Here is a 26,176-nt window from a genome sequence, read left to right as displayed (position 1 = left end):
TTTATGTATTAATCAACTTTTATGTTATCTGTAAGGCTTTCAGTGAATAGCAGGCCATTAGTTGGTAAGTACTGGAGGAGTCAAAAGTTACAGGTATATTTTTAACTGTACAGGGGTCAGTGTCCCAGTTCCGGTGTTATTCAAGGGTATACTGTACATCCATTTATACAATTTTATAGAAATGTATAAATGGGATGATTATCATATATTTTCTGGGGGGGGGGCTTGGCTCCTATTACTAATCCAAGGTTACAGTCTGGAGCATATCCTTCCATATTTTTCAAATATAATATACATATACACATATGAGTTTTGGAGTCACTCTTTTACAAAAATAGGATTGTATTTTGCACATTTTTTTGCATCTTGCTTTTTTTCTCTCAGCATTACCCCACAGTATTCTGGTACCTAGCACTAAAGCATTTTTTAAGATGACTATACAGTATTCCTTGATGTGGGTGCATCATGATATATTCTGTATTCCACTCTTTGCCCAAATAATGGGCATTGATCTTTGTTTATACTGTTTTGCCACTAAGAACAATAATGCAATAAACATGCTTGTACCTGTATCTTTACATACTACCTAGTATGTTATTTCTATGATACAGGTGAACAGAAGTGGGGATGCTAGGTCAAAGGGTACATGTATCTAATATTTATTTTCTAAATCTATCCATTCATTCAACAAATATTTATAACAGCTCAGACAACGGCAATACAATGTTAGGTTTAAGGATAAAAGATATCTCAACAAAAGTGTTAACTAACTTCATTATGTTTTAGTTTTGAAAATTAAGTATTTTTCTACTCAACCAAGATGGGGCTCATTTTTTAAAAATAGATCTTATTACATTAAACTGCATTCTGTAAAATTATTTAGACTGCTCACATGTAAACTGATAGGCTGGCAATAAAATAGTCTAAATTAGAAGTATATTTTAATTGCTAAAAAATGCTAAAATGTCATAAATGGCCACAGTTTCATACTATGAATTCTTTAATTTTACAGTAACTTTATATGAGAATATAATACTATGTTCCAGAAAGAATGACAATAAATTTTCAACTCTTCTTTTTCCTTCCTGACAAGAAAATTAGTTTCTCTTAACAGTCTTAGTGAAAATTAACACAACTCAAATATTTCTGAGTTAGTTTTCACCTGAGAAATGTTGAGATAGATTTTGGCTTTTTAACTTCCTTCATTTCATACCTCTGAAAATTGGGAAATAAATACTTACTTTATTTCACTTTTTGATTCCTACAGCTTTTCACAATTTTTAAAAAAATTGTGATGGTTTACTGAATGCAAAGTGAAAACTTTTAATATACTCATAGATAATAAATTATTGCTAGTCAAGAAAAGTCTAACATATATATGAAAATGTATAATAAAATAATGAAATCAGAACATTTCCTTTACCATGTATAACATATCCAGAGAGTGTGATTTGATGTTATTTTGCTTTTTAAATGTAGAATAACAAAAAATAGATGCAAATTGACTAAAACAAACAAACAAACAACACAACCCAGATCCTGATTGGATATTTCTCTACTTCTTTTTTAAAAGCTTTTTTTTTTTTTTTTTTTGAGATGGGAGTCTGACTCTGTTGCCCAGGCTGGAATGCAGTGGCATGATCTTGGCTCACTGCAACCTTCGCCTTCTGGGTTCAAGCAATTCTTCTGCCTCAGCCTCCCATCTCTTCTCTATTTCTGCAGTGCAGAAAACTAGGTTTAGTTTTTTTTGAGGCGCAGTTTAGCTTTTGTTGCCTAGGCTGGAGTGTAATGGCGCGATCTCGGCTCACTGCAATCTCCACTGTCCGAGTTTAAGCAATTCTCCTGCCTCAGCCTCCGAGTAGCTGGGATTACGGACATGCGCCACCACACCCAGCTAATTTTGTATTTTTAGTAGAGATGGGGGGGGTTTCATTATGTTAGTCAGGCTGGTCTCCAACTTCTGACCTCAGGTGATCTGCCCACCTTGGCCTCCCAAAGTGCGGGTATTACAGGTGTGAGTCACCGCACCCGGCCTGGTTTAGTTTTAAAATTACATTTCATTATCACTAGGCCTAGCCAAAGATAAAATAACTGAGCAAATTTAAGGCAATGTCACTAAACCAACAAATTGTAGTAATAATCATGGTTTTGAAAAAGTGCTCTTCATAGAAACTTTAAAAAACATATGAAAAAAGCCAGAGAGTTTTGCAACTACCATTTCCAGATTTAAGTAAAAACTTCAATATTACAAATTAATTAGGAAATTAACCGAAATTTATCTACAAACCAAATTGATTTTAAAGGTAAGTTCTTCAGAATGGTGGAAACATACTATATTATTAAATATATATTTATGAAATCTGAGGCTAATTTAAAGCAAAATTTCATACTAATTAATTAAAAGGGATCATTTACTTAAGCTATTTGTAAACGTACCTAGATGGTTGTCTTTCTGTGTTCGTAGCTGTTTTCTTCTGAGAAGACGCTCATATAGGAGCTGCATGTTGGCCTTGGCTAGTCATAAGGATTGCACACAGCACTAGTTACTATACTCCTTTCACAACAAAACTTACTAGAATTTTCCAACTTGTTAATAATAGACTTAGTGTTGATCTGATAGTGCAGTTAGTTAATTAGCTTATAAAAATTACAAATGATGTACATTCAAGTATATATTTCTTTGGTTTTTTAATTTAAATGTATGTGCCACTCAACATTTCACAATCCAGTATGTTTTAATTAATTAGACTCAGAATTTTAGGTTGGCAGGGATCTCAGCGTTAACTCCCTGCTGTTACAAGTGTAGATATTGGGGTTCAGATAGGCTATGTGACTTGCCCAAACCTAATTCCAGAACTCCTGACTCTCATGTTCAGTAAGAGCTCCTTGCACCAAATCAATATTTAATTATATGTCATCAGAAAATGTACATCATTCATCTAGGAGAAAAGAGAAAGGCAAAAAAGCAGAAAGGAACTCAAGGCGTTATTTTAAAAGAGGGAACATATTTTAGAAAAGTTTTCAAAGCATAGTTAAGTTTAAGAAGTTTAAATATATGCTTATTTGAAAACTCAATGAAAGTGGTAAGTAATAGAAGGAAATATTCTTTAATCAAGAACTACTCTGTATCCACTTATTAAAACTGGTGAATATAGTGGTGTTTGGTCAATAGTACATTATAGAAATATATTAGTGTTCACAATTTTATTTTGCTAGAATAAAAATAAAAGACATTGATAGTTTAGAATATGTAACAAATACTTTTTTTTTATAGTTAATAGTATTTTTAGATGTTTTCTTACAAGATGCATTCAAGAATAAACTAAAATTCACAATAAAGAGAAAGGAAAATAAAAACCGTAAAGTTTAAAAACACCACAATATATTAGCAATATTTATTGAAGATGAATCTTGATTTTAAAAATCCCTAGGAAACTGTTAAGCTTTATGTTGATGCCTATACTTTTTCAAGTAACAATGAAAACTGTATTGTGCTATTTCATTCATTCATTCGAGAAATATATTTTAAGTAAATCTATGTGTAAGGTACTAGTAATTTTATTTCTATCATATACTTATTTAAAACTGAAGTCTGGGTTTGCTTTAGAATTTTATTTTCTGATAAAATATTTTAAGCAAATAATTTGGAATAAAGTTGACATTCATCTTGTAATTAACTTCTGAAATTAAATATAAGGGCACTTTTATTACGATACTTTCTATATTACATCTATAAGCCCAAAGTAATATACATGACATAAAAGCCATCCTCACCAGAGAAAAAGTTGAAAATCTTATGAATACATGATCATGCTGAAGCCAGACTGATAAATTAATAATAATTGCTAACACTGTCTAACCCCAACACCCAGGCTGTGGACTGGTACTTGTCTGTGGCCTGTTAGGAACCGGGCTGCACAGCAGGAGGTGAGTGGCAGGCGAGCAAGCACTGCTTCCTGAGCTCTGCCTCCTGTGGGATCAGCAGCGGCATTAGATTCTCATAGGAGCGTGAACGCTATTGCGAACTGTGCATGTGAGGGATCTAGGTTGCATGCTCCTTACGAGAATCTAACTAATGCCTCATGATCTGAGGTGGAATAGTTTCATCCCGAAACAATCCCTTCCCCCAATCCGTGGAAAAATTGTCTTCCAAGAAACTGGTCCCTGGTGCCAAAAAGGTTGGGGACTGCTGGTCTAAGCTATTTGAAATAAATATTTGCCTTTAAAAGGAGAAATGTTTTTATTTAATTACTAATTATAAATTTTACCAATAAACATACTTCCTTTTAGAGAGGATTTTTTTCTAAGTTAAAATGTGGTTCATATGTTTTTCTTTGTAAATATTACATGTTAAATCTACTTTAATATTATATGCAGATGGACATCTTCCTTATACAGGTATTTATAAGCCCATCTCATATATTAAAACCCCAAGAAGCCCCATTTTGCTGGGTGAATTTCTCCTTCCCATCCCAATGCTGAGCTGATTTCTTAATACCGTTGCTGTGAGAGGAGAGGGAACAGGAGAAGTCAAAGTTCTTTAAAGGCAGGGACCTATTCTTTCCTCAGCATCTAGCATAGTAACTGACACAGGAGGTGCTCATTAAAAGCCCAAGGGAAGTACACTGTTAAGAAGTATTGTTCCTAGAGATCCTTTACACCCTTTTTCTTTTGGATAATCTCACCTTTGCTTCCTGACACATGTACCACATCTGATTCCCTTCAATCTCCTTACCATGTGAATGGAAACCACTTTGTGTTTGTAGGTTCAAAGTAAGTAAGTGACAGAAATGGTTCCAAATGTACACTCTTTACATAAGATAATGCCTCCTTGAATCTACTGCAGTATTCCACATCAAAGCTATTAACACGTTTTTGGTTTTTTTTGTAGAAATAACATTATACATGGATTTTAAGCTTTACATCACTACTTTTCATCACACTATTTTTCAGGCACATGATATTGTCCTTCATTAATATGGTAGTATAATAGTTTTGTGGTCTGGTCATTAAATCTAACTAAAATTTGTTTTTGATTTCCAAACCACCAATAAAGATACTTGAAACATAACTTTCCATTAATTGAGGATAAGTGATAGCCTAAATTAGCTCTATTCTGTAAATGATTCATTTTCAAAAGAGAAGATTTGAGGTAGTAGCCTTCTATAGAATTTTCCTAAGGGAAACAGGAATTCTAAGAACATAAAGTAGCAAGGAAAATAGAGACTGTTTCAGAGAATAATGATCAGAAGATTGTCTTTTCCACACTACCATTTTTGTTTTGAGAATGAATACATGGTCAAAAAAGAATAAACACATTTTCCTATTGCTTGTGTATCTATGAAACCATTAGGATTACTGAATCAAGAATTCTAAACAGTCAGTTTAGTGGTATCTATGTCTAGTCAAGAAAGTGTGAGTTCAACTGACTGAACAGTGGACTTAATTAATTAATTAAATGCACTTGAGTAGTTGCTGATAGTGGCACAATAGCCAGCATTTTCTCACAGCTAAATTTAAGTGGGGTAGAAATTCTTACACTTTCTTGCAATTCCTCTGTAATCCGATACAATTTTTTAAGTAGTCTGATTAGTCTCAAACCCAAGAACTATGTTCAGGAACAGTGACTACTTTAGGGAGTGGACTAATATTGTTAAAAGACTGAAATCCTTGAGGAACAAAGGAATAAAGTAAGAATACTGATTCAATAAATTTTAAAAGGCAATTTATGATTTATTAAAAAACATAATTATAAAACAATATATTCTAAAGAAATTAAAATATATTTTTATAAGCTATTAGCCAATATTTGAAAATAAAAGCTAATAAAACTGACATAAAAAGTCTGAATAAGAACTTATTTTGCCAATCCCAATAATTTATCTTCTGTGAAATAATGTATGTAAAAGCATTTTGCAAGCTACAAATGGCAAACGAAATCAAGGCAATATGATTTTTTATTATGCACTACAAATACATACAGGTATTACTTCTGAATGAAACCTGAAGTTTGATTTTTTAAAACAATTTCAATGATTTTTAAAATATTAAAATACTAAGTAATGTTATTATTCTCTAAAACAACATAAAAGGAATTTGAGATCTGAGATAACTATTATAAAATCAAATGTAAATAAAAATGCCCTAAGTACCTACAATCTGATTAGACTGTAAAATATTTGGAAGTGTGGCTTTAATTTACCTTCCTATGATTCTGCAGATAATTACATTTGCTTTCTAGCATGTTTTTGGGTTATACTTTAAGAGGAACAGTATACTGACATGTTTTTTTAAAAGACTCATTTCACATTTAGCACCAAGAAGTTATTTTTTAGTGTTCTGAAAAACACTTTTAAATAGCAAAAAGTGATTATCAAGGTAGAAAAAGATGGAATTGAGAGAGAAGTGAAGCACACAAACACTGCAGTTTTAGTATAGAAAAACTATGGCAAAGCTGATAGCTAGCAATATAAGACTGAAGAGAATGATTTGAACTGTAGGATAGGTCTTGCTACTTTTAACATACCCAGTTCTAGTTTCTGACAAGAAGGAATCTCTTCTGTTACTGTAATGAAGTAGCTGTGCAATCCCTTGAAGGCTAGCAGCAAAGTGGCACAAAGTGTATAATGAAAACGATAGGCATGATGTAGGAAGGAGTCTGCAATGATGAAGCTACAACCCTAAACAAAAAACAGATGTAGGATACAGAGTGTCAGTAATACAAAATGTTACATTTGAAACTTGGAAAAATAAAGAAGAAATACTTAACCATCTGTCAATTAAATTTATTCTAATACATATAAAAAAAGTGGTAATATTTGAGAGTTGTTTATACAATAAATTTAAACATGAAATGTTTCTGTTACAGTGGGTTTTTATAACTACAAGCAGATTAAATTATTATTTTTGATAGCATGGTATTTATATAACATTTAGACTGAAGGACAGACATTCAGCTCTTATAGTATGTCCCCTTTTCTTTTATAATAATAGCTGTACTTGCACCACTCTTTTTTTTTTTAATTTCTTTTTTTTAGATATAGGGTCTGTTTGTCACCTAGGCTGGAGTGAAGTGACACGATTGCAGCTCAGTGCAGCCTCAACCTTCTGTGCTCAAGCGATTCACCTGCCTCAGGCTCCCTAGCAGTTGGGACTACAGACATGTGCCACCATTATTTTTTGTAGAGGTGGGGTCTTGCTATGTTGCTCAGGCTGGTATCAAACTCTTGGCCTCAAGCAATCCTCCAGGCTAAGCCTCCCAAAGTGTTAGGATTACAGGCGTGAGCTACCACGCCTGGCCTGCGCTACCCTACGCTGGGTCTCAGCTCTGGCAATTGTTCTTTAAAGGCTCCTTTGGAATGATTCTACCAGTTGTTGGACCAAGGGGTGACAGTAACAAGTTAAAGGGCACAGGCTGTCAAAGATGTCTATCCACTAAATCTGGTAACATTTTGAAGTATCATGTTAGTTTTCATAATAGACAATTAGAACCAAACAATTTTTAAGATCATATTTAATTAGATCTATAAGTTGCTGAGCTGAAATAATTTAAAAAAGAAATACAACATTCACAGACAAAATAGTTAAAAACACTTCTTTTAAAATAAGGAAAAGATTTATAAACATATTCAGTTCTTACATCTGGTGATAACTGTTTTGTGTAGTTAATACCAAAGACCACACTTTCAAGAGTAGGAATCACGGAATCTTTGTTTTGTGCTGGTGCATTTCTATTTAACCAAGTTGTCTTCACAGGGCGAGGAAAGCTGGAGGAAGAAGTATTATATTATTACTGTCATAAGAGTCTATTTGAATGTAAGTTAAATATTTACAAAGGAAAATCTTATAGAAATAGAACAGCAAGGGTTTTGCAAGTTTATAAGTTCAAAAGTACTCCTAAAGTAATTTTAAAAAATAATTTGAATAATCATGAAAAAATAAAATGAATATTAAAAAATTAGGGCTAGATGTTCGACATTGCTTGCTATAATTAGACTTCTGGAAGTCTCAAAGAACATCAAAGATAAAACATGGTGAGATTTAGAGCAGCTAAACAACAAATGAAAGCCAAGCTTGAATTTGGAAATCCTGATGTCAGAACTGGTTACCAAATTTACAACATTAACACTTAATCAAATATGAATGCCATTCCCAGAAATAAAGAGCTCCCATGTAAATGTAGAAAAACGAAAATTACTAAATCTACCTGATGCCTCTATTTCTCAAGAATAAGTTTCTTTCCCTTAATTCTCTTTCCTAAAAGGCTATAAGCTCTATTAAAATAATTTTTTATTATTCAAGTCCCTAGCAGCTAGAACTACAGTCATGTGCCACCATGCTTGGCTAATTTTCATTTTTTGTAGAGGTGAGGTCTTGCTATGTCGCTCAGGCTGGTCTCAAACTCCTGGCCTCAAGCAATCCTCCAGCCTCCAGCTTCAAGGCACCATCAATTACATACTATATGAATTACTTCTGTTAGTATTAACATTTATATTCCATAGAGGAAGAAGCATATTTCTGTTAGACTGTTGAAAAATCATACACAATTATATTTGAGATAAAGTAGGCCAAAGCATCTGAACTGTTTGATAGTTTGGCAAAAGGGAAAAGACAGAAAAGAAAAATAATGTTGCCATAAGCAGAGTGCAGGTTTTGTTTGCAAAATCCATTTGCTTTGCAAAAGTAAAATGTCTATATCCCAGCAAAGAAGGGAGTCTCAAATAAGTGGTAAATTCCACTTGTTACAATGTGTTTTTCAGAATTGTCATAAAAGTTGTACTTAAAAAATTCAAATATAAGAAACAGTTCAAATAAAAAAGAAGCAAAGAAAGAAATCCTAAGCCACTTACTTTAAGTAACTGATATAACGTCCGTAGATTGGGTTGACCATAAAAATTGTTTTAAATAAAAATGAAAATTTAAAAGATACTGTTATAAATTAAAAAATTTTCAATGATTGGAGGATAAAAAACCCACCAATAATAAAACTTCAGGAAAAACCTGTTGAAGAATATAGAGTAGGAAATGTTACCCTTAGACATGACCCCTTTATCAGCACACCACCAGCAAAAAGCTTCGCCTTCCCCTTTCCTTGCTTTCCTTTTCCGACCTTTCATTTATAGGTAGAGAAAGGCTGGTAAAGATGCTGCTGCTTTTACAGCGAAGTTCTAGCAGCAAGAGAGTGTTAGATATAAAGGCCCATGGCAGCTAGGTAAAGAACAGCAACCTCAGCTGTTACAGGCATATTGTGTTCTTTTCTAGTCACTAACCAGAGCCAACAGTTAATCCTCTTGGCTTCTGATTCTGAGCCAAAAATTTCTTCTTCCAGTAAATGGTCTCTAGGAGATGAGCTGCCCCTTTCTCCTATTAGTCTGTGGCAAAAAATTGCTGCATTGCAAGAGGAAGCACATATTTAACTCACTATGAGGGTGATGTGAATATCTACTCTGTTTAATTAGGGCCTTAAAAAGCAACATTAATAACCTGAGCTAACCTCCTATGAATTGTTCGTGCATTTTTCAGGAGAGAAACACAGCTAGTTTTATGAAGATAATCTTGGTAAGTCGTAAAAAGAAATAGTTAAAACAGTTTAATTAGGGGTTCTTCTTAAAACTACAAAAAGAGATTTAGAAAACTAGAGTAATACATTTTATAAACAGATAAACATTTAGCATTAAAACCAAACACAAAATCATATAAAAGCAATACTGTATATTATTTAAAAGTTATATTTCAAAAAACACACTTTGTTAGAAAAGTTTCATTCACACATTCTATTTCAGAAAATCTTCCAAAAAAATTTTAAGTTTATAATAAAATTATGTATGTAATAAAAAAACACCTTTCTGTTTATAAAAGCTATAATAACTTAGCACAACCTCTCAAAGGCCTAGGAGGTAAGAAAAAGACAGCAAAACTACCAGTTACAGATCTTTCTATAGAATAAAGAAGGCAAAACAAGTCATCAGGAGAAATATATGTCTTCCTGGCCTGGTGCTCTAAAAGGAACTAGGTCAAGGTGATCTACATGTAAGAGATGAGAGAGCAACAGAATGAAAGACGTTTTCAATTAGTTTTTAAAACAATGTAAAGATATGCCATAGGAGGTTATTACCTGTGGTCAATATGTTAAATTGTGTTGGGCTTCCATAAATTCTGAGGGTAATTTTGCAAAATGATTTACTTAGTTTTCTGATAAATCAGTTTACCATCATATCCCTTAAGCATCATCCCTAATATCATTTGTCAGAATCAGATGTACATCAGAAATTGTAGATAGTTTAGAAATCAAATAAAATTGGAGACTTTCATATAATTTACTGATTTGAAGCATCCATCTGCTGCCCATACTACAAGGATGATGTTGTAAAAACTGAAGACCTTGCACTGTATTTTTACTTTAATGAAAGAAATCTGTCTACCCATAGAAGTAAACAGAAAAAAATAATTATCTCAATGCATTTATTATGATCCAGAATATTATATACCTTTGAACTAATGGTACATGATATAGTTTTAAAAGGCTGAGTAAAAATTCATAAAATTGGTAATGACTTGGAAAGCAAGTATCACTGTATGACGTACAGTTAAGAAGATAAAATTAGCCTATCTGGATAAAAGGCAAAGAAAAAAAAAGAAAAAATTCACATACTTTTCCAGAGTAATTATAGTATAACATTGCACAAAACATAGGTACAGAATAAACAATGTTGCGTGGTTATTTCCAGATTGTATTTTTTCTTTGTTAACTTATTTGGGATTGACAAAGATGGCTTCATATTTCTGTAATAAAAAAGTTATCAAGCCAATGTTCCCATACTCTTGAATTTTATTATAAATTTTAAAAGTCCTTATTATTTCAGTTATCTTTAGCAAAGTACACGTTTTCACCATAAAAATAAAAAAATGCTACATTAATAAGGCTCTCATGTTGAATTGTAGTCCTCAATGTTGGAATGGGGCCTGGTGGGAGGTGATTAGATCAGGGGGACAGATTTCTCATGAATGGTTTAGTACCATTCCTCTTGGTACTGTCCTCATGATAGTGAGTGAGTTCTCATGAGATCTAGTTATTTAAAAGTGTGTAGCAACTCCCCCTGACTCTTTTGCTCCTGCTCCGGCCATGTGAGATGCCTGCTCCCCCTTTGATTTCTGCCATGATTGTAAGTTTCCTGAGGCCTCCCCAGAAGTTAAGCAGATGCCAGCATCATGCTTCCTGTACAGCCTGAAGAACCATGACCCAATTAAACCTCTTTTCTTTATAAATTGCCCAGTCTCAGGTATTTCTTTATTGCAGTGTAAGAATGGCTTAATACAAAAATATTAGTCAAATTTACCTTATTAGTGGCTGGTGTAGTGCAACCAATGATGCATGAACTGTAACAGACACAACAGAAAGGTGGAAGTAATCAAACATAACATTAACATGATGATGAAGGCCTCTATGGGGGCTAAAGTGCAGCTTCAATGTTCGGCTACTTATTAGTTGCAAGGCATTCAGATCATCTGCCCTGTAAAAAGGAACACTTAGCATGTAAGTATGAAATATTTAGTAAAGGCCAATATATTATACAGTAGTTGAAACTATAAAAACTATTTACTTAATTACTTTTTAAAAATTTCGAATGAGAGTAATTTTTAAAGCATCAAAGTTGCATTAGAAAGCAATATGAAACGTACCAATTGAGAAAATAATCAGATCCCACCTATTGTTTTCTATCAGTCCATGATATGAACTATTTTTTCACTAATATTCCTATAAAATGAATCCTTTTTGATACTTCAGGAATTAATCTCATCTTAAAATTTTACCCCACAGAGAATACTCTTTATTACAAGGCTGCAGTATAACATAGGTCAAATACTATTATAATAAATCCCAAAGGATATTTCAAATTATTTTTACTCTACAAAATTTTATTAAGTGCTGCTCAAAAATAAGCAGGCCATTGTTATTTTAAAAAGTAAAACATATCTTATTGTAGATATTTAGTGTGTCATTAGATTTATACATACTAAAAATGTGAAACAATGCCATGAAAATTATATCCAATTATACTTAAAAAAATTCCATCCATACATTATAACTATCTACAGGTAATGAACTACCTACTCATTTCAGCTTATTCCACTTAAATAATTCTGACTTGGTGGAAAAAAAAGACTTTACAAAATTCCTTGTAATGAACAAGTATTACAGATGAACAGTAGCTACCATATAGTGAAGAGAACATCTAAAGTAGGCCTTCCAGTAATGTGACTTTTTAGTTACTTATCCCACACGCAGTCTGAATTTATATATCATTTTTGAGAATTATTGCTAAAACTACATTTGAGATGGGGGAAAAAACCCTGCATAAATAAAATTGTTAAGTGAATCTCTGATTCTTGTTTTCAATGAACACAAGCAAAATTTGTTCCTAAAACATATGACTGCATGTCCAGGTGTGTGCGTGAGTTGGAGGTAGCCAATCCTAAAACTTCCTCAAGGGCTCTGGAAATTAATGAACTAGAACAACTGTCAAGTGCATGTCATCAGTCTTGATAACTCTCAGAATATCAACAAAGTCCTACCTAAAGAAAGCATAACTGATGCCATCAAGAAAGATTAGCCAGTGATACAGTGGAAAAGAGCTCATTTACATTTAAATGCCTCATGGTAGTGGTATTACATTAACAGTGCAATTTCTAGGAGCTAGGAAAAATTGTTCCATATTTCTTTGACTTGTCTGGTTTTGTTATCTGGAGCTCATGGATTCGGCATGGGCACAATAGAGCTGGCCTAATCATTCTCATGAAGTTTCCCCAGAAAACACAAGTAGTTCAAGACAAGATAGGGATAGGATGAATTTTAAGAAGAAAATGGGCAATCTAATAATAACAAATAACAGTCATAAGTGCCTAAAGGTTTTTTAATTGATTAGCTACTTACGAATAATCTCCATCTGTGAAGTGTAGATCCAAGGATAATAGAAAATTCATTTCCTCAAGGGTTTCTTCAATCTGAAAAGAAATTACACTATGAGATACTTTTTGAAATTTTATAGAAAGTTAGAAATAACACCTTGAGGCATTACAAAAAATATTTACATAAATAAATATGAAGAGATGTTTACCTTTCTTTCATCCAATAGCATTTTTACTTTGAAGATCATAACATCATTTAAAACAACCTCTTCATTTTTGTACAAAATTTGAAATGTTTTACTGCAAATTAGAGAATCATGAACTGAGGCTGGAAAGGCTAAAGTCATACCTAAAACAGATAAGATATGTAATTGACAGATAAAAGTAAAATATAACACAAGCAAATTAACACTTGAACTTTAAAATACTATATGTTTGATTATATTATTATAGTGTCATTATCAATTTATACTGCAGTATTGGAACATTTCTGAAAGTTTACTTATTTCTATGATTAGAAAATAAATAAGTACATTATGAGCATTGTAAAATTACTGCATGACATCTTAATCTGAAGGGTAAATGAGGAAATATTGAAGCAGAAATTTTAGAGTAAACAACTGATCTGTATATCACATTTAGGAAAGCAATTTAGTTTTCCATAGCTGAATAGTAAAGAATTTGGTTGGCCTTTGTACTGGTTGCTAGGAGTTCAGCTCTAAACACTTGGAATAAAGAATTTGGCTGGCCTTTGTCTCCAGTTTCTGAGAAGTAGCCTCTAAATCCTTGGTGGCCCCTAGTTTATGCTAAAGAGATGACTCAGGATGGGGGCTGGCCACATCACTAAGACCAGCCATGTGATTAGAGTTGAGCTTTGAGCCTAGTGATATAACCTCTAATATCCAGAGAGGGGAGAATAGCTAAAGACTGAGCGACATGGGCGATGATTCAGTCAGTCATGCTTACATAAGGAAATATCAATAAAAATTCTGAACACTGAAGTTTGAGTGAGCTTCCCTGGTTGGTAATACTCTGCATAACCTCACATACTGGATGTTCGAGAGGAGAGAAGTTAATGCGTCCTGACTTAATGGGGAGAAAACAATGGAAGCTTCACATCTGGGACCCTCTCAGATCAACTCTATACAGATTCTGATTTGAATCCTTTTGCTGTAATAAAGCTGTAATAATAAGTACAGCACTATGCTGAGTTTGGTGAGTTGTTCTACTGAATTATCAAACATGAGAGAATAATGGGAACCCCCAAATTTGTAGCCAGCTGTTCACAGCTGTGGGTAGCTTGCAGACCACTAAACTCATGGCTGACATGAGGGGAGTCTTGTGGAGGACTATGTCCTTACCATTTGAAGTTTGGTTTTTATCTCTGGGTCATTGATGTCACTCCAACAGCCCACCTGCTGTTATGATCTTATTACCCTGTGCTCCAGAAATAACAATTGAAACTAGAGAGAAAAAAGAAAAAGAAAAAGAACTAGAGACCAAGGTGGGTCTGGAGCTCAAAATGGGATATAAGACTCCAACTGGAGTCATGAGGATGTCCACATAAGCTGGTGGATGTCAGTCAAAGGCAGGGAGCCTCTGCAGGCCAGGGAGCACAGGGTCCAAATGCCCATATGAAATCCACATGGGGTGGTGGCCTGATGTCAGAGTCTGTGTGGAGTGAGGAGGGCAGCCAAGAGTAAAGTGTCAGAACCTGAGCAGGATGAGGAGGCAATCTAAGTGCAGCAGTGACTTTGAGTAAGGTATTGGGAGCCCAAGCAGGATGAATAGGGCAACCACAAGGGAAGGCACCTCAGGATGGTGGATTGGAACCCAAGTTAGATGGAAAGAGTGTCTTTACTGAGGAGCAGCCTGGTACAGGGTGTGTAGGAATCTGAAAGAGATAAAAAGACTCCATATGGGGGTGGGAGTCAAGAAGGCGGTGGACAGCAGCAGCAGCTTGACACACTACTGGAATCCAAGTGAGGAAAAGGAGCTCCTAGCACAAGGCCTTACTGAGGTCAAGTGGGGTAAGGAGGGGGTCCACATAAGGGAGTGACCTTGCATAAGGTGAAGCCCAACTAGTTCAAGGAGACCATCTGTGTGGGAGAAGAAGCAGTGACAGGAGATTGGCACATATAAGGCACTGATCAAATAAGGAAATATATTAAAGGATAAGGGGAGCCAGTTTTCTTACCTATCAGGGAAAGGATGTACACATATGGAAAGGAGATACAAATACAGAATGAGTCCCATGGTACTGGATTGAAACTGAGAGTACTGATATGAACTTATGGTTTTCACCAGATATTTAGATAAAGACATGTAAATTTGCATATGTATGTGTAAGTGTATAGGTGTATACAATGTACTTACTATCTTTGTCCACTCAAATGGCCTGGGAGTAGCACAACCACAAATATTAGTCTTTAGTACTATTCTCCACTAAAAGGATCCACGGCTTTGTAGAAATGGTTGGTTCCAAAGCTAGGGCACAGATAAATCTGGACCATCTTTTTTATACCAGAAAGTAAGGAAGTGATTAGAGAATGTGGGGACACAACAAAAGGGCATAGAAGCTAGTTGGAAAAGAATGCCCCGGCCATATCTGGGACAAAGTGAGCATCAAAATAAATTATGACAGTAATGGATTAACATCCATTGAGTAAACAGAAATCTGTAAGTCCATACTGATATAAATAAATAAGTGAATGAAAAAATCTGAAGTTTAAGAAACAAGAGACATTAGTTGCAAAGTGAAAAAGAGTAATGTTACAGTAGAGAAGCTGGGAAGAGAGCACCTTAATTAAGTGATCCAAGTTAACATTATTAGGAATTGGACAAATAGAAACCACGTATCACCTAATAGGATGTAACAAGAAGAACAAGCATCACTTCTGAGATATTCCTGTCAAAAACACATAAAATGAATCGAATCATGAGGAAATTGTAAACCCATGCAAACTGAAGACCATTCTAAAAAATAATAGGTTTGTAGTCTCCACAAAAGTGTCAGGGTGATGAAAGTCAAGAAGAGACTGAGGAACTGTTCTAGGATGAAGGAGACTAAAGAGACATAACAATTAATTACAATATATGATTTGAAACTGGATCATTTTGCTATAAAGGACTTTACTGGGACAACCAGCAAAACTTGAATGGGGCTATGGATAAGACGACAGTAACGTGTCAGTGTTAGCTTCTTGATTTTGATGGGTGTATTGGGGTTATACAGGAGAATATTCTTTAGAAAAAAATAATGCACTAAAATATTTGGGATGATGGAGCAATCATATTGGCAAATTACTCTTACATGGTTCAGGAAAAAAAGTTCTTTATAATGTACTTGCAACTTTTCTTTAAGTTTGAGATGCTTCGGGAAATATATACTTAAAGGGAAACCAAGCAGACCAGAAACTCAACTTCTGAGTATGTTAAAGAGCTGAGAAGGGAAAGAAATTCTCCTCAATGAAAGTAAATCTTGTTGAAAGCACCCAGGTAATGTGAGGTGAGAATCCACTGCCTAAAGAAACAAAGGTTTCTCTATTGCTCTTCCCTGAAGATGCTGCATCTCTCTCAATACTTCCATATAACTTCTACCACTGGGTCTGGAGCTTCTTTGTTGCTTACTGATGCTTTGAGACATTCTTTGTCTCTCCTCCCTAAAACCACTTATACCACTGGCTTTGAGTCTCCTGTGATCAGACAGTACAGTACCACTCACTATCTTGCTCATTTTTGTACTCTATAAACCCTGGGAAGCCTTCATTTCTTGAAGGCTTTATTTTCTAATTTAAGGTCACTTTTTCAAAAACTAGTCTAGCCATAACTCTTGGTGAACTCAATAGCTATGTAGGTAAACCTAATCTTTGATCTCCTGGGTTCCTTTTCTCCTCTTTTTAAATGTTCTTGCTCTCTAACCCTCCTCAGCTCCTCACTCCTGTGATCAATCTCCAGACTTTTATATTACCAACGACTGCAATCCATCTGTAATTTGAATTTCTTTTTTTAAATTTCCAACTTTTAAGTTCAAGGGTACATGTGCAGGATGTGCAGGTTTGTTACACGGGCAAATGTGTGCATGGTGGTTTGCTGCACAGATCATCCCATCCCCCAGTTATCAGGCCCAGCATCCACTAGGTATTCTTCCTGATCCTCTCCCTCCTCCCATCCCCTACCCTCCAACAGGCCCCAGGGTGTGTCGTTACCCCAGATGTATTCATGTGTTCTCATTATTTAGCTACCACTCATAAGTGAGAACACGTGTAATGTTTATTGTAATGTGAATTTCAATCAACCTCTCCTCCCATACTTCCACCTGTCTTTCTAGTTCATACCCTCTAAGACCACAAGTTCAATAATCCTTTGACCACATTTAGGAGTAGATTCCATGAATCCTACTCCTTTTCATTATCCCCTTACTTTCTCTTAATTCCTTTTTTCCTTACCCATCTTAAATCCTATGATCCATCATTATAATACACTCTTGCATATAACCTATTAAGGATAATATGCTACCCTTGCTTTGTCATATTGACCTGGATAAATCCCAACTCCAGCTCTCTGCCCAATCCATACTTGTACCCACAAACTGAATGTGCCTGGAGAAAAATAAACAGCTATCTTGACTGGCTATACTTTAAATTCATGACCGTTAATTTCAAGTGGGTCTTTAGTGCTGCCTAGCAATCATACTGTATTTTCCAAATCCATTTTATCCCCATATTCTTAGATGACTATTTCATAAATTATTTTCTCTCCTCAAACCTAGTCTTCAGTCTCACTGATAAATTTGTTTCTTATTTCATAAGAAAATAAAAATAATCAGAAGTTCTATAAGCTCTACTACGGGATCTACCTGCAGATGCACCTAGACAAACTCCCTATTTCTCTGCTCCCCTTTCAGGCAAAACTCAAAAGTCTTTGTTATTTATTGTGTTTGATTCATCTCCCATTCTCTTTTCAGCTCACTGTGTGATAGCCAGCCTCTAAAATGGCCTCCAATGATTCTCTTCCTGGTATTCACACTATTGCACAATCTCCTACAAAGGACCAGGGTTGATCTATGTGATAGAAGTGATAGGGACTGGGCGCAGTGGCTCACGCCTGTAATTCCAACACTTTGGGAGGCTGAGGCGGGCAGATCACTTGAGGTCAGGAGTTTGAAACCAGCCTGGCCAACATGGCGAAATCCTGTCTCTAGTAAAAATACAAAAATTAGGTGGGTGTGGTGGCGGCCACCTGTAATCCCAGCTACTTAGGAGGCTGAGGCAGGAGAACTGCTTGAACCTGGGAGGCGGAGGTTGCTGAGGGAGCCGAGATTGTGCCACTGCACTCCAGCTTGGGCAACAGGGTGAAACTCCATCTCCAAAAAAAGAAGTAATAGTAGGATTTGTGTGAATACAGAAGAAGTAATTGACTATAACCTAATGAGAGATTCTGAGTCAGAGGCACGCAGCTAAATTTCTGACACACAGAAACTGTGAGATAGTGTTTGCTGTTTTAAACTAAGTTGTGGGATAAACTTTTACATAGCAATAATTCATACTCCAATCAGACTTTAGCCCATATAACTGTTCTTATCAAAACCACTAATGATTTCTGCTTTGCTAAATCCAAAGGTCAACTCTCAAACTTCATCTTACTTGACTTATAGTCAGTATCTAATATAGATACTATGATCCATCATATAATATGCATTTTTTCACTCTTGTTCTTTTTTTTTTTTTTTCTACTTTTTTTTGAGACAGAGTCTTACTCTGTGCTCAGGCTATAGTGCAGTGGCACTTATCTTGGCTCAGTGCAGTCTTGACCTCCAGGGCTCAAGCAATCCTCTTACCTCAGCCAAGCTAATTTATTTTTTATTTTTTGTAGAGATGAGGTCTCATTATGTTGCCCATTCTCTCATTCTTGATACACTTCTTAAATGTAGCTTTCTGGACATCACACTCTTATAGTTCTACTCCTACCTCATGGGCCACTCCTTTTTCGTCTCTTTTTTTTTGCGGGGGGTGGGGGTGCTGTTTTTCTCTCAACAAGAAGCAGCATAGTGCAGTGGTTAGGAACATAGATTGTGAAGCCAGACTGGCTAGGTTTTAGTCCTGGTTCTGCCACTTACTAGATCTGTGAACTTTATTCATTCTTCTTTTCTATGCCTCACAACCAATTCTTCAGTAAACCCATTGGTTCTACCAACAATACTAAAAATGATCTGACAGAAAAAAGAAGGCTGCCTTTAGGAATGCTCTAAAGGAATTCTCATGCCAGATAAGAAGTTGTATACAAAATCAGTAATTCTAAATTGCTGTGAATGATTTCAGTGAAAGTTGCCTATATCCTCAACTGACATCAATATTTTAAGCTTTAAAAAAGAAATACCAGTGACTTACATATAATAAACTTCGTCTTAATTTTATTCTCAAACCAGAAGCAACAGGCAACAGATGTGCAACTTCCTAGTCATTCATTCACTCATCTGATCAACAAATATTTACTGAATACTTATTATGTATCAGGTATTCTCTAGGTGTTCGGGATACACAGTAAAATGAAAGAGATAAAAATCTCCGACCTCATAGAGCTTACATCCTAATGGAGTGGGGTGATAGAGAATAAATATAGTAAGTAAATGATAGAATACATTTGAAAGTTAAAGTATTAAATGCTATGGAGAAAAATAAAGAAAGGAAAGAGGGATGAGAAAGACAGCAATTTTAAACAGAAAAGCCAGGCAATGCTTTCTTGAGAAGGGAACCTATCAGCAAAGAAGAAAACTGATTCCTGTGTTCTTTCCCCTACTACAGGCCACTAGGTCGCTGTCCCCTCCTTCACCCTAGCAGAAGTCTGGAAGTTTATTCTCTGAAGAGAATAAAAGTCCTCTGAACTAAAAAATCACCTGGCAAAACTGAGAGAGCATGAATATACGAGCGTAGGCATATTGAATACTAAGTGCAGAGATTCCAGAATTGTTCTCTACTGGGCTCCTAGAAGGCTGTCAGCTAGATTCTTACTCTCTAGGAAGGAGACAGACAAGAGTCTTCTATGGCATTTCAAGAACTGTAAAATCTTAGATTTTACCAAACTTGCAACCTAACAAGCTAGCCTGCCACAGTTTCATAAATGTTGGCAGAAGACACAAGACTCTTGGGTCAAAGACAAAAGGTTTGATTATGCACAGCATAGCAAGCAGCATGAGCTTCTTGTTCATGTTAGCTTCCCTCGTATTCATTCTTCCAAGTCCCATGGGAGTGACATGGAGGCAGGCCAGGTGGATACCATGTATGTGGTGGGTTTTTGGTCACAATTGAGGAACCCTAAGCTTAGGAAACCTCTGTCTTTTATAAGGGTAGCTATAAGAAAACCTATGTAACTTTTGCACTGTCCATTATACTGGAAAGTAAATAAATGTACTGTATGTTCTAGACAGAGACACTGTCTGTAACTTCCAAAGCTGTTCATTGCACACATATCCTTAAAAAGATGGTCTGTAAAAAGAAGGCTTTCAGTGCCTCTGCTCATAAAATGTTTCTCTCTTCTCAGAAACATGTGAAACCATAGAGAAGAATTCTCAATGATATATATAGTATAATCTCAGATTCTTCACAGTTCTTGACGTGGGGAATCTAATGAATTGAATGAAAAATAACTATCAATACTGACTTCAAAGATTCCTTAGACAAATGGCTCACCATCGCCCTAAAATGAAGCTCAGACAAGTCCCCTGTATTCTCTCAGAATTTCCCATCAGCCTTCCTTTCAGTCATGTTTAGACAACTGAGGCCTATCAAATATCAGAAGGAAACTTTTAACATGTTTAAGTTAGAGACTAAAACAAAGAGAAAAAAAGTAACATACGAAAAATTTTTTTAAAAAAGAAGAATATTGTTCTTAGAGAAGATATTACATTCATGAAACAGGAAAACATTGATATAGCAAAGGAACACTCAGACAAAAGAGCACTTGGATTTTAAAATGAAGAGAGAAGCGATGAGAGAGAGGGAAGGAGAGAAGAAAAGGAGAAAAGAAGGAGAAAGGGAGTGGGAGACAGAATAAGAGGGTAAAAGATAGAAAGCACAAAAGCAAATAGCTCAAAAAAGGGTTAAAAATAAAGGTGAAGAAATATCACAGTAGAGCCAAGAAGAGAACGGGAAAAAGGAGAAGAAAAAACTAAAACTTAAGAAAGCCAGTAAAGATGATCCACCTTGTAAACAAAAGAAGTTCCAAAAAGAAAGAACAAAGAAAACAGATGGGAGATAATTATTAACAAATTAAGAAATTTCTCAGAACTGAAGTACTCAAAGACCCAAGGTACAGCATTATGTGCCATCAGAACCCCAGTTACCAAATGGATATTCTACCAGATTCTTGAAAGGGGAAAAAGGTCACATAGAAGATTAAAAATCAGTCATTTATTTTTTTTTGGAGAAAAAAATAAGATTAGTAATCAGAATGGCTTTGGAACACTTAACAGCAATGCTGCAAACCAAAAGATAATGGAGTAATATTTTCAAGATTCCAAAGAAAAAAGATTTCCAACCTAGAATTCTATACTTAGCTAAACTTCCAAACAACTGTTAAGGGTAAAATGAAAAGATTTTTAGATGCTGAAGGCTTCAAAATATTTATTTCCCATGCCACTTTTCTCAACAAGTTAACTATTTATAGGCTCTACGAAACTGAGAGAATACACCAAGAAAGAGAAAAAATAGATGTTAGGAAATAAGAGATTCAACATAGAAGAGATGCAAAGGGAATGCCTAGGAAGATGGTGAAGGAAGATCCCAAACAGATCCTCTTCCTCAGATAATCTACAGTGACCAATGTAGTTTGGATTTGTGTGCCATAAAAGATAGATATGTTAACATCCCTGCTGCTAGGGTACCAACTTTAACCTGAGGACAGATTAAAAGCTTGGCTAGATTTCTTTTCAGTGCTTGGCTTATACTAATGAAGTTTCTTGCCTAGATCATCTGACGATACTATTTTCACTTCACTGAAGTTTTCTGCTTTGGCCTGCTCCTGAGAGTTGGAGGAGGGCAATGTTAAGTTTAGATGCAAATCAGTCTGTTCCATATGTTAGACATCCAATATTTTATCACATTACAATCTTGCCAGAAGCCCTGAAAGTGGTAAACTCTCAGTTTTACACAATTCACCCTTGACCTTGCCCACGAATATCTCCAAAAGGAGTCTTAAAACCTTTCAGGTACAAAGAAGCATACCACAACCCAGAGACTCTGTTCAACTTTTCTTCTGGGAGACTTCTTTTAATAATAGCGATATTTAGGCTATCTTACACAGCTGGGTTTGTGCCTGCCACTCAATATTTTTCAAACTCAACCAGATATTTCCTCGGAATATATTCATACTGACAAAATGCACTCATAAATGATAAAACTACAAAGAAAGCAAAAGAATAACACAAACGTCAAGAGGGGTATACAGGAGGATTTTACAGTACTAGTAATGTTCTATTTCTTAAATGAAAGGTTGGGTACCTGGGTGTTCATTTTATTATTTAATAAAATAATGTGTTATGTAATCATCAAAAAATGTGCAATACATTTCATAATGCAAAGTTACACATTCATTATATAGCTGCTTTGTGCCATGGATTGTTCTCAGCTAAGTGGACTGAACAAAAAAACCAACCATTTTCCTTGACCTCACCTAATTCTGTAAATTACATCTACACCAAGTGTACAGAAGACAGAGTGCTATGACATCTTACAATATGGGGGTGAACTCAGGCTGTGAAACCAGGAAAGGCTTTGTTGACAACATAGCATTTGAGTTGAAACACCATGAAAAAGAGTTAGTCAAATGAAGATAAAAGGGAAGAGCCTTTCAGGAGGAAGAAATGGAGATTTCTTGAAGGCAAGGACCTTGTCTCATTTATTTCTTACTTCATATTAGTATTATGAACATGATCAGCACTTATGGATGTGGAGAAACTGAAACTCTTGTGTACTGTTGGTAAAAACGTGAAACAGTATAGCTACTGTGGAAAATACTATGGGGGTTCCTCAAAAAATTAAAAATAGAACGACTGGCCACACACAGTGTGTGGCACACGCCTGTTATCTTAGCACTTTAGGAGGCCGAGGCAGGAGGAACAGTTGAGTCCAGGAGTTCAAGACCAGCCTGGGCAACAAAGTTGGGCTCCATACGTACAAAACATATGTGACTCATGGGCTGAGGTAGGAGGACTACTTAAGCTCAAGAGGTCGAGGGCAGTGAGCCATGATCGCACCCCTGCACTCCAGCCTGGGTGACAGAGTGAGACCCTGTCTCAAAAAATAAAAATAATAAAAATAGAACTACTATATAATCCAGCATCTCACTTCTAGGTATTTATCCAGAAGAACTGATAAAAGAGGGTCAAAGAGATGTTTGCATACTCACATTCATCGAAGCATTATTCATAATAGTCAAGAGGTAGAAACAACCTAAATGTCTATCTACAAATTAATGGATAAAGAAAATGTGGTATGTACATATTAAAGAATATTATTCAGCCTTAGAAAAGAAAATCCTGTCATAGCTACAACATGGAAAAACCTTAAGGACGTTATGCTAAGTGAAATAAGCCAGTCACAGAAAAGCAAATACTTATGACTCCACTTATATGAGGTATATAAAGCAGTCAAACTCATAGAAACAGAAAGCAGAATGTGGGTTGACAGGGGGTAGGAAAATGAGGAGTTGCTGTTCAATGGTATAGAATTTCAGTTATTCAAGATAACAAAATTTTAGGTCAGGCGTGGTGGCTCATGCCTATAATCCCAGCACTTTGGGAGGCCAAGGCACGTGGATCACTTGAGGTCAGGAGTTTGTGACCAGCCTGGCCAACATGGTGAAACCCCATCTCTACTAAAAAAAAAAAAAAAAAAAATTGGCCAGGCGTGGTGGTGCATGCCTATAATCCCAGCTACTCGGGAGTCTGAGATGGGAGAATTGCTTGAACTGGGAAGACGGAGGTTGCAGTGAGATGAGATCACACCACTGCACTTCAGCCTGGGTGACAAAGTGAGACTGTCTCAAAAAAAAAGAAATAAATTAAAAAAAAAAATAAATAACTGAAATATTGTTCTGTTATTCCTTTTTACACTTTAATGTTATTATCAAACTGAAGGGTCTGGGAAACAAGAAGACCTAAACGTGTATGCTAAGATTACTGTCTTGAATCTGAAACTTTGTTTTCTAATATTTGCTAGATGAGAACAACTCCATTAAGTCAGAAACCACATTAATCTTTTTCACTGCTTTAATTTAAGACTGAGCACTTAGGTCTCACACATAATAGGCAATCATAAAGTATTTATTTAATAAATGAATGTTCATCTAACTTCTTAATTTAATATCCTATTTCCTTGTTCAAATGACTTGATTTTTATTTTGCCTATCAGTTATCTGCTAACACAAACATTCAGATCTATAGTTTTAAAGACTTGAGATAATTAGAGGCTTCTAAATGCTTACATTCAATCATGATAATTTACATTTTATTTCTATCACTATCTGCATTTCCATTTCCTTTGGTTAAACAGTTAGCACTGGTATCTTTCATTTACTTTGTGACCAAGTGACTATTCATTCAACCATAATTTATTAAGTCTCTCAAATATTGGGAACTAAGAGACATGAACATAAGTAAGAACTCTGCCCATTTTCAGAGCTCCCAGTCTAGTTTGGATAGAAACATTCAAATAAATAATTGCAGTACAATGTGATAATCTCTTAACTGCCTATTTCAGCAGGCCAAAGCAAATGGCAATCTAACACTATCTCTTAAACCAGGTAAAAAGACAATTAAAGGGTAATGATAGAAGCTGTTGAATCTGAGGAAAGCAAAATGGAGGCTTGCCAAATGACTTCCATTTTGTAATCTATGCAGTTTAATTGAAGGACCTAACTTTATGGTGAGTTTTCCATTTATGGCTGTTGAGATTATTCAATTACTGATAACAGTAAAGGATTAGTGACATAATATGAAATGTCTCTAGCTATATGTTTAACTTTTCCTCATTTTTTTTTAAAGCACTGTTCTTTAATGGTGATTGATGTTTGTTTTAGTAGAATCCCATTTCTGAGAAAAAATTTTAACAGCATAAGCTAAAAGAGGTACATAGAAAGTGCTATGGGCCAGGAGTGGTGGCTCATACCTGTAATCCTAGCACTTTGGGAGGCAGAGGTGAGAAGACTGCTTGAGGCCAAGAGTTTGAGACCAGCCTGGGCAACATAGTTAAGACGCCTGCCTCTACAAATTTTTTTTTTTTAATTAGCCCAGTGTGGTGGCATGTGCCTGTAGTCCCAGCTACTTTGAGAGGCTGATGTGGGATTATCACTTGAGCCCAGTTGTTCAAGGCTATAGTGAACTATGATCACACCACTGCACTCCAGCCTAGGTGACAGAGCAAGACCCTATCTCAAAAAAAAGAAAAACGGGTATGACAGCAAGGCAAAGGAAGCATCTAACTGCTTAGGGGAGTTACCTACGGTTTTAAGAAGGAGATAGTAAGGAGAGGAGAGAAGAGCATGCGCAAAATATGAGCAAATAGAACCCATCAAACTTGAGAAACTGAAAGTGGTTCCATGGAATCCACAAGGAGAATGGTGGGAAACAAAATTCGACATGTAGGATAGGACCAAATCATGAAAAATCTTAACACAGCAGAACTATCCCAACATTTCAGTGGCTCTCAAAGGAAGGCCCTGAAAAGCTGGTGGCTGAGCAAAGCTTAAGGAGACAACTAATAGAGGAGAAAGATATGGTTCTGCTAACAGCACTTCAGAATATTTGAAGCTTTATTCCAAGTAGCTAATTAACCATTGCCAAAATAAAGTAACTGGGACAATCTTTCCTTACTTTTATAACTAGCCCTTATTTCCAGCCTTCCTTTCTCCTTGATGTTAACTTTTTGAAACTGCTATCACCTACCTAAAAGCTGGGTGGTAGCATATAGGAAGAAAAATGAAATACATATATACACACACAAAGAATATTATCCAGGACAGAGAAGTGGCCTTAGAAAAAACCTGGTCAAATACCAATAGCTGCATTTTTTTTTTTTTAACCAACCTGGGTTGATTTCTTGTAAGTCTAAATACTTATCTAGTTGTAAAGCTTCTATCAAAATGGAGAACTTTTTTTTATTAAGACCTTCCCCACACATTATCATTTGAATTTTTGTGAAATTTCCCTTTTTTCCTCCATTTCAATCTTATCAGTACTAATACTGGCTACTAAATACTGTGTGCTGGGCACTGT

The 26,176-nt window shown here is 35.4% G+C and overlaps 1 protein-coding gene across 20 annotated transcripts in view; it reads right to left on the bottom strand.

The window, feature by feature from the left end:
* FAM135A (family with sequence similarity 135 member A) overlaps window positions 1-26,176 on the bottom strand; it is a 153,748-nt gene that overhangs the window by 72,188 nt on the left and 55,384 nt on the right. For 11 of the 20 annotated variants that reach the window (XM_054492354.2, XM_063666309.1, XM_054492356.2 and 8 more), the window contains 6 exons: window positions 13,116-13,255; window positions 12,932-13,002; window positions 11,337-11,510; window positions 7,640-7,766; window positions 6,527-6,680; window positions 2,437-2,514 (listed from right to left, as the gene is read on the bottom strand). In XM_054492354.2, the coding sequence (XP_054348329.1) occupies window positions 2,437-2,514; window positions 6,527-6,680; window positions 7,640-7,766; window positions 11,337-11,510; window positions 12,932-13,002; window positions 13,116-13,255 (744 nt within the window). Of the gene's footprint in view, window positions 1-2,436; window positions 2,515-6,526; window positions 6,681-7,639; window positions 7,767-11,336; window positions 11,511-12,931; window positions 13,003-13,115; window positions 13,256-26,176 lie in introns of those variants that run through there. The other 9 variants (XM_054492358.2, XM_054492374.2, XM_054492367.2 and 6 more) reach the window with 2 other exon arrangements.

The sequence above is a fragment of the Pongo pygmaeus genome, chromosome 5, assembly GCF_028885625.2.
Source record: "Pongo pygmaeus isolate AG05252 chromosome 5, NHGRI_mPonPyg2-v2.0_pri, whole genome shotgun sequence".
Taxonomy (NCBI): Eukaryota; Metazoa; Chordata; class Mammalia; order Primates; family Hominidae; genus Pongo; species Pongo pygmaeus.
Note: the sequence above shows the minus strand (reverse complement) of the source record. Positions and strands in the feature narration are given on the sequence as shown.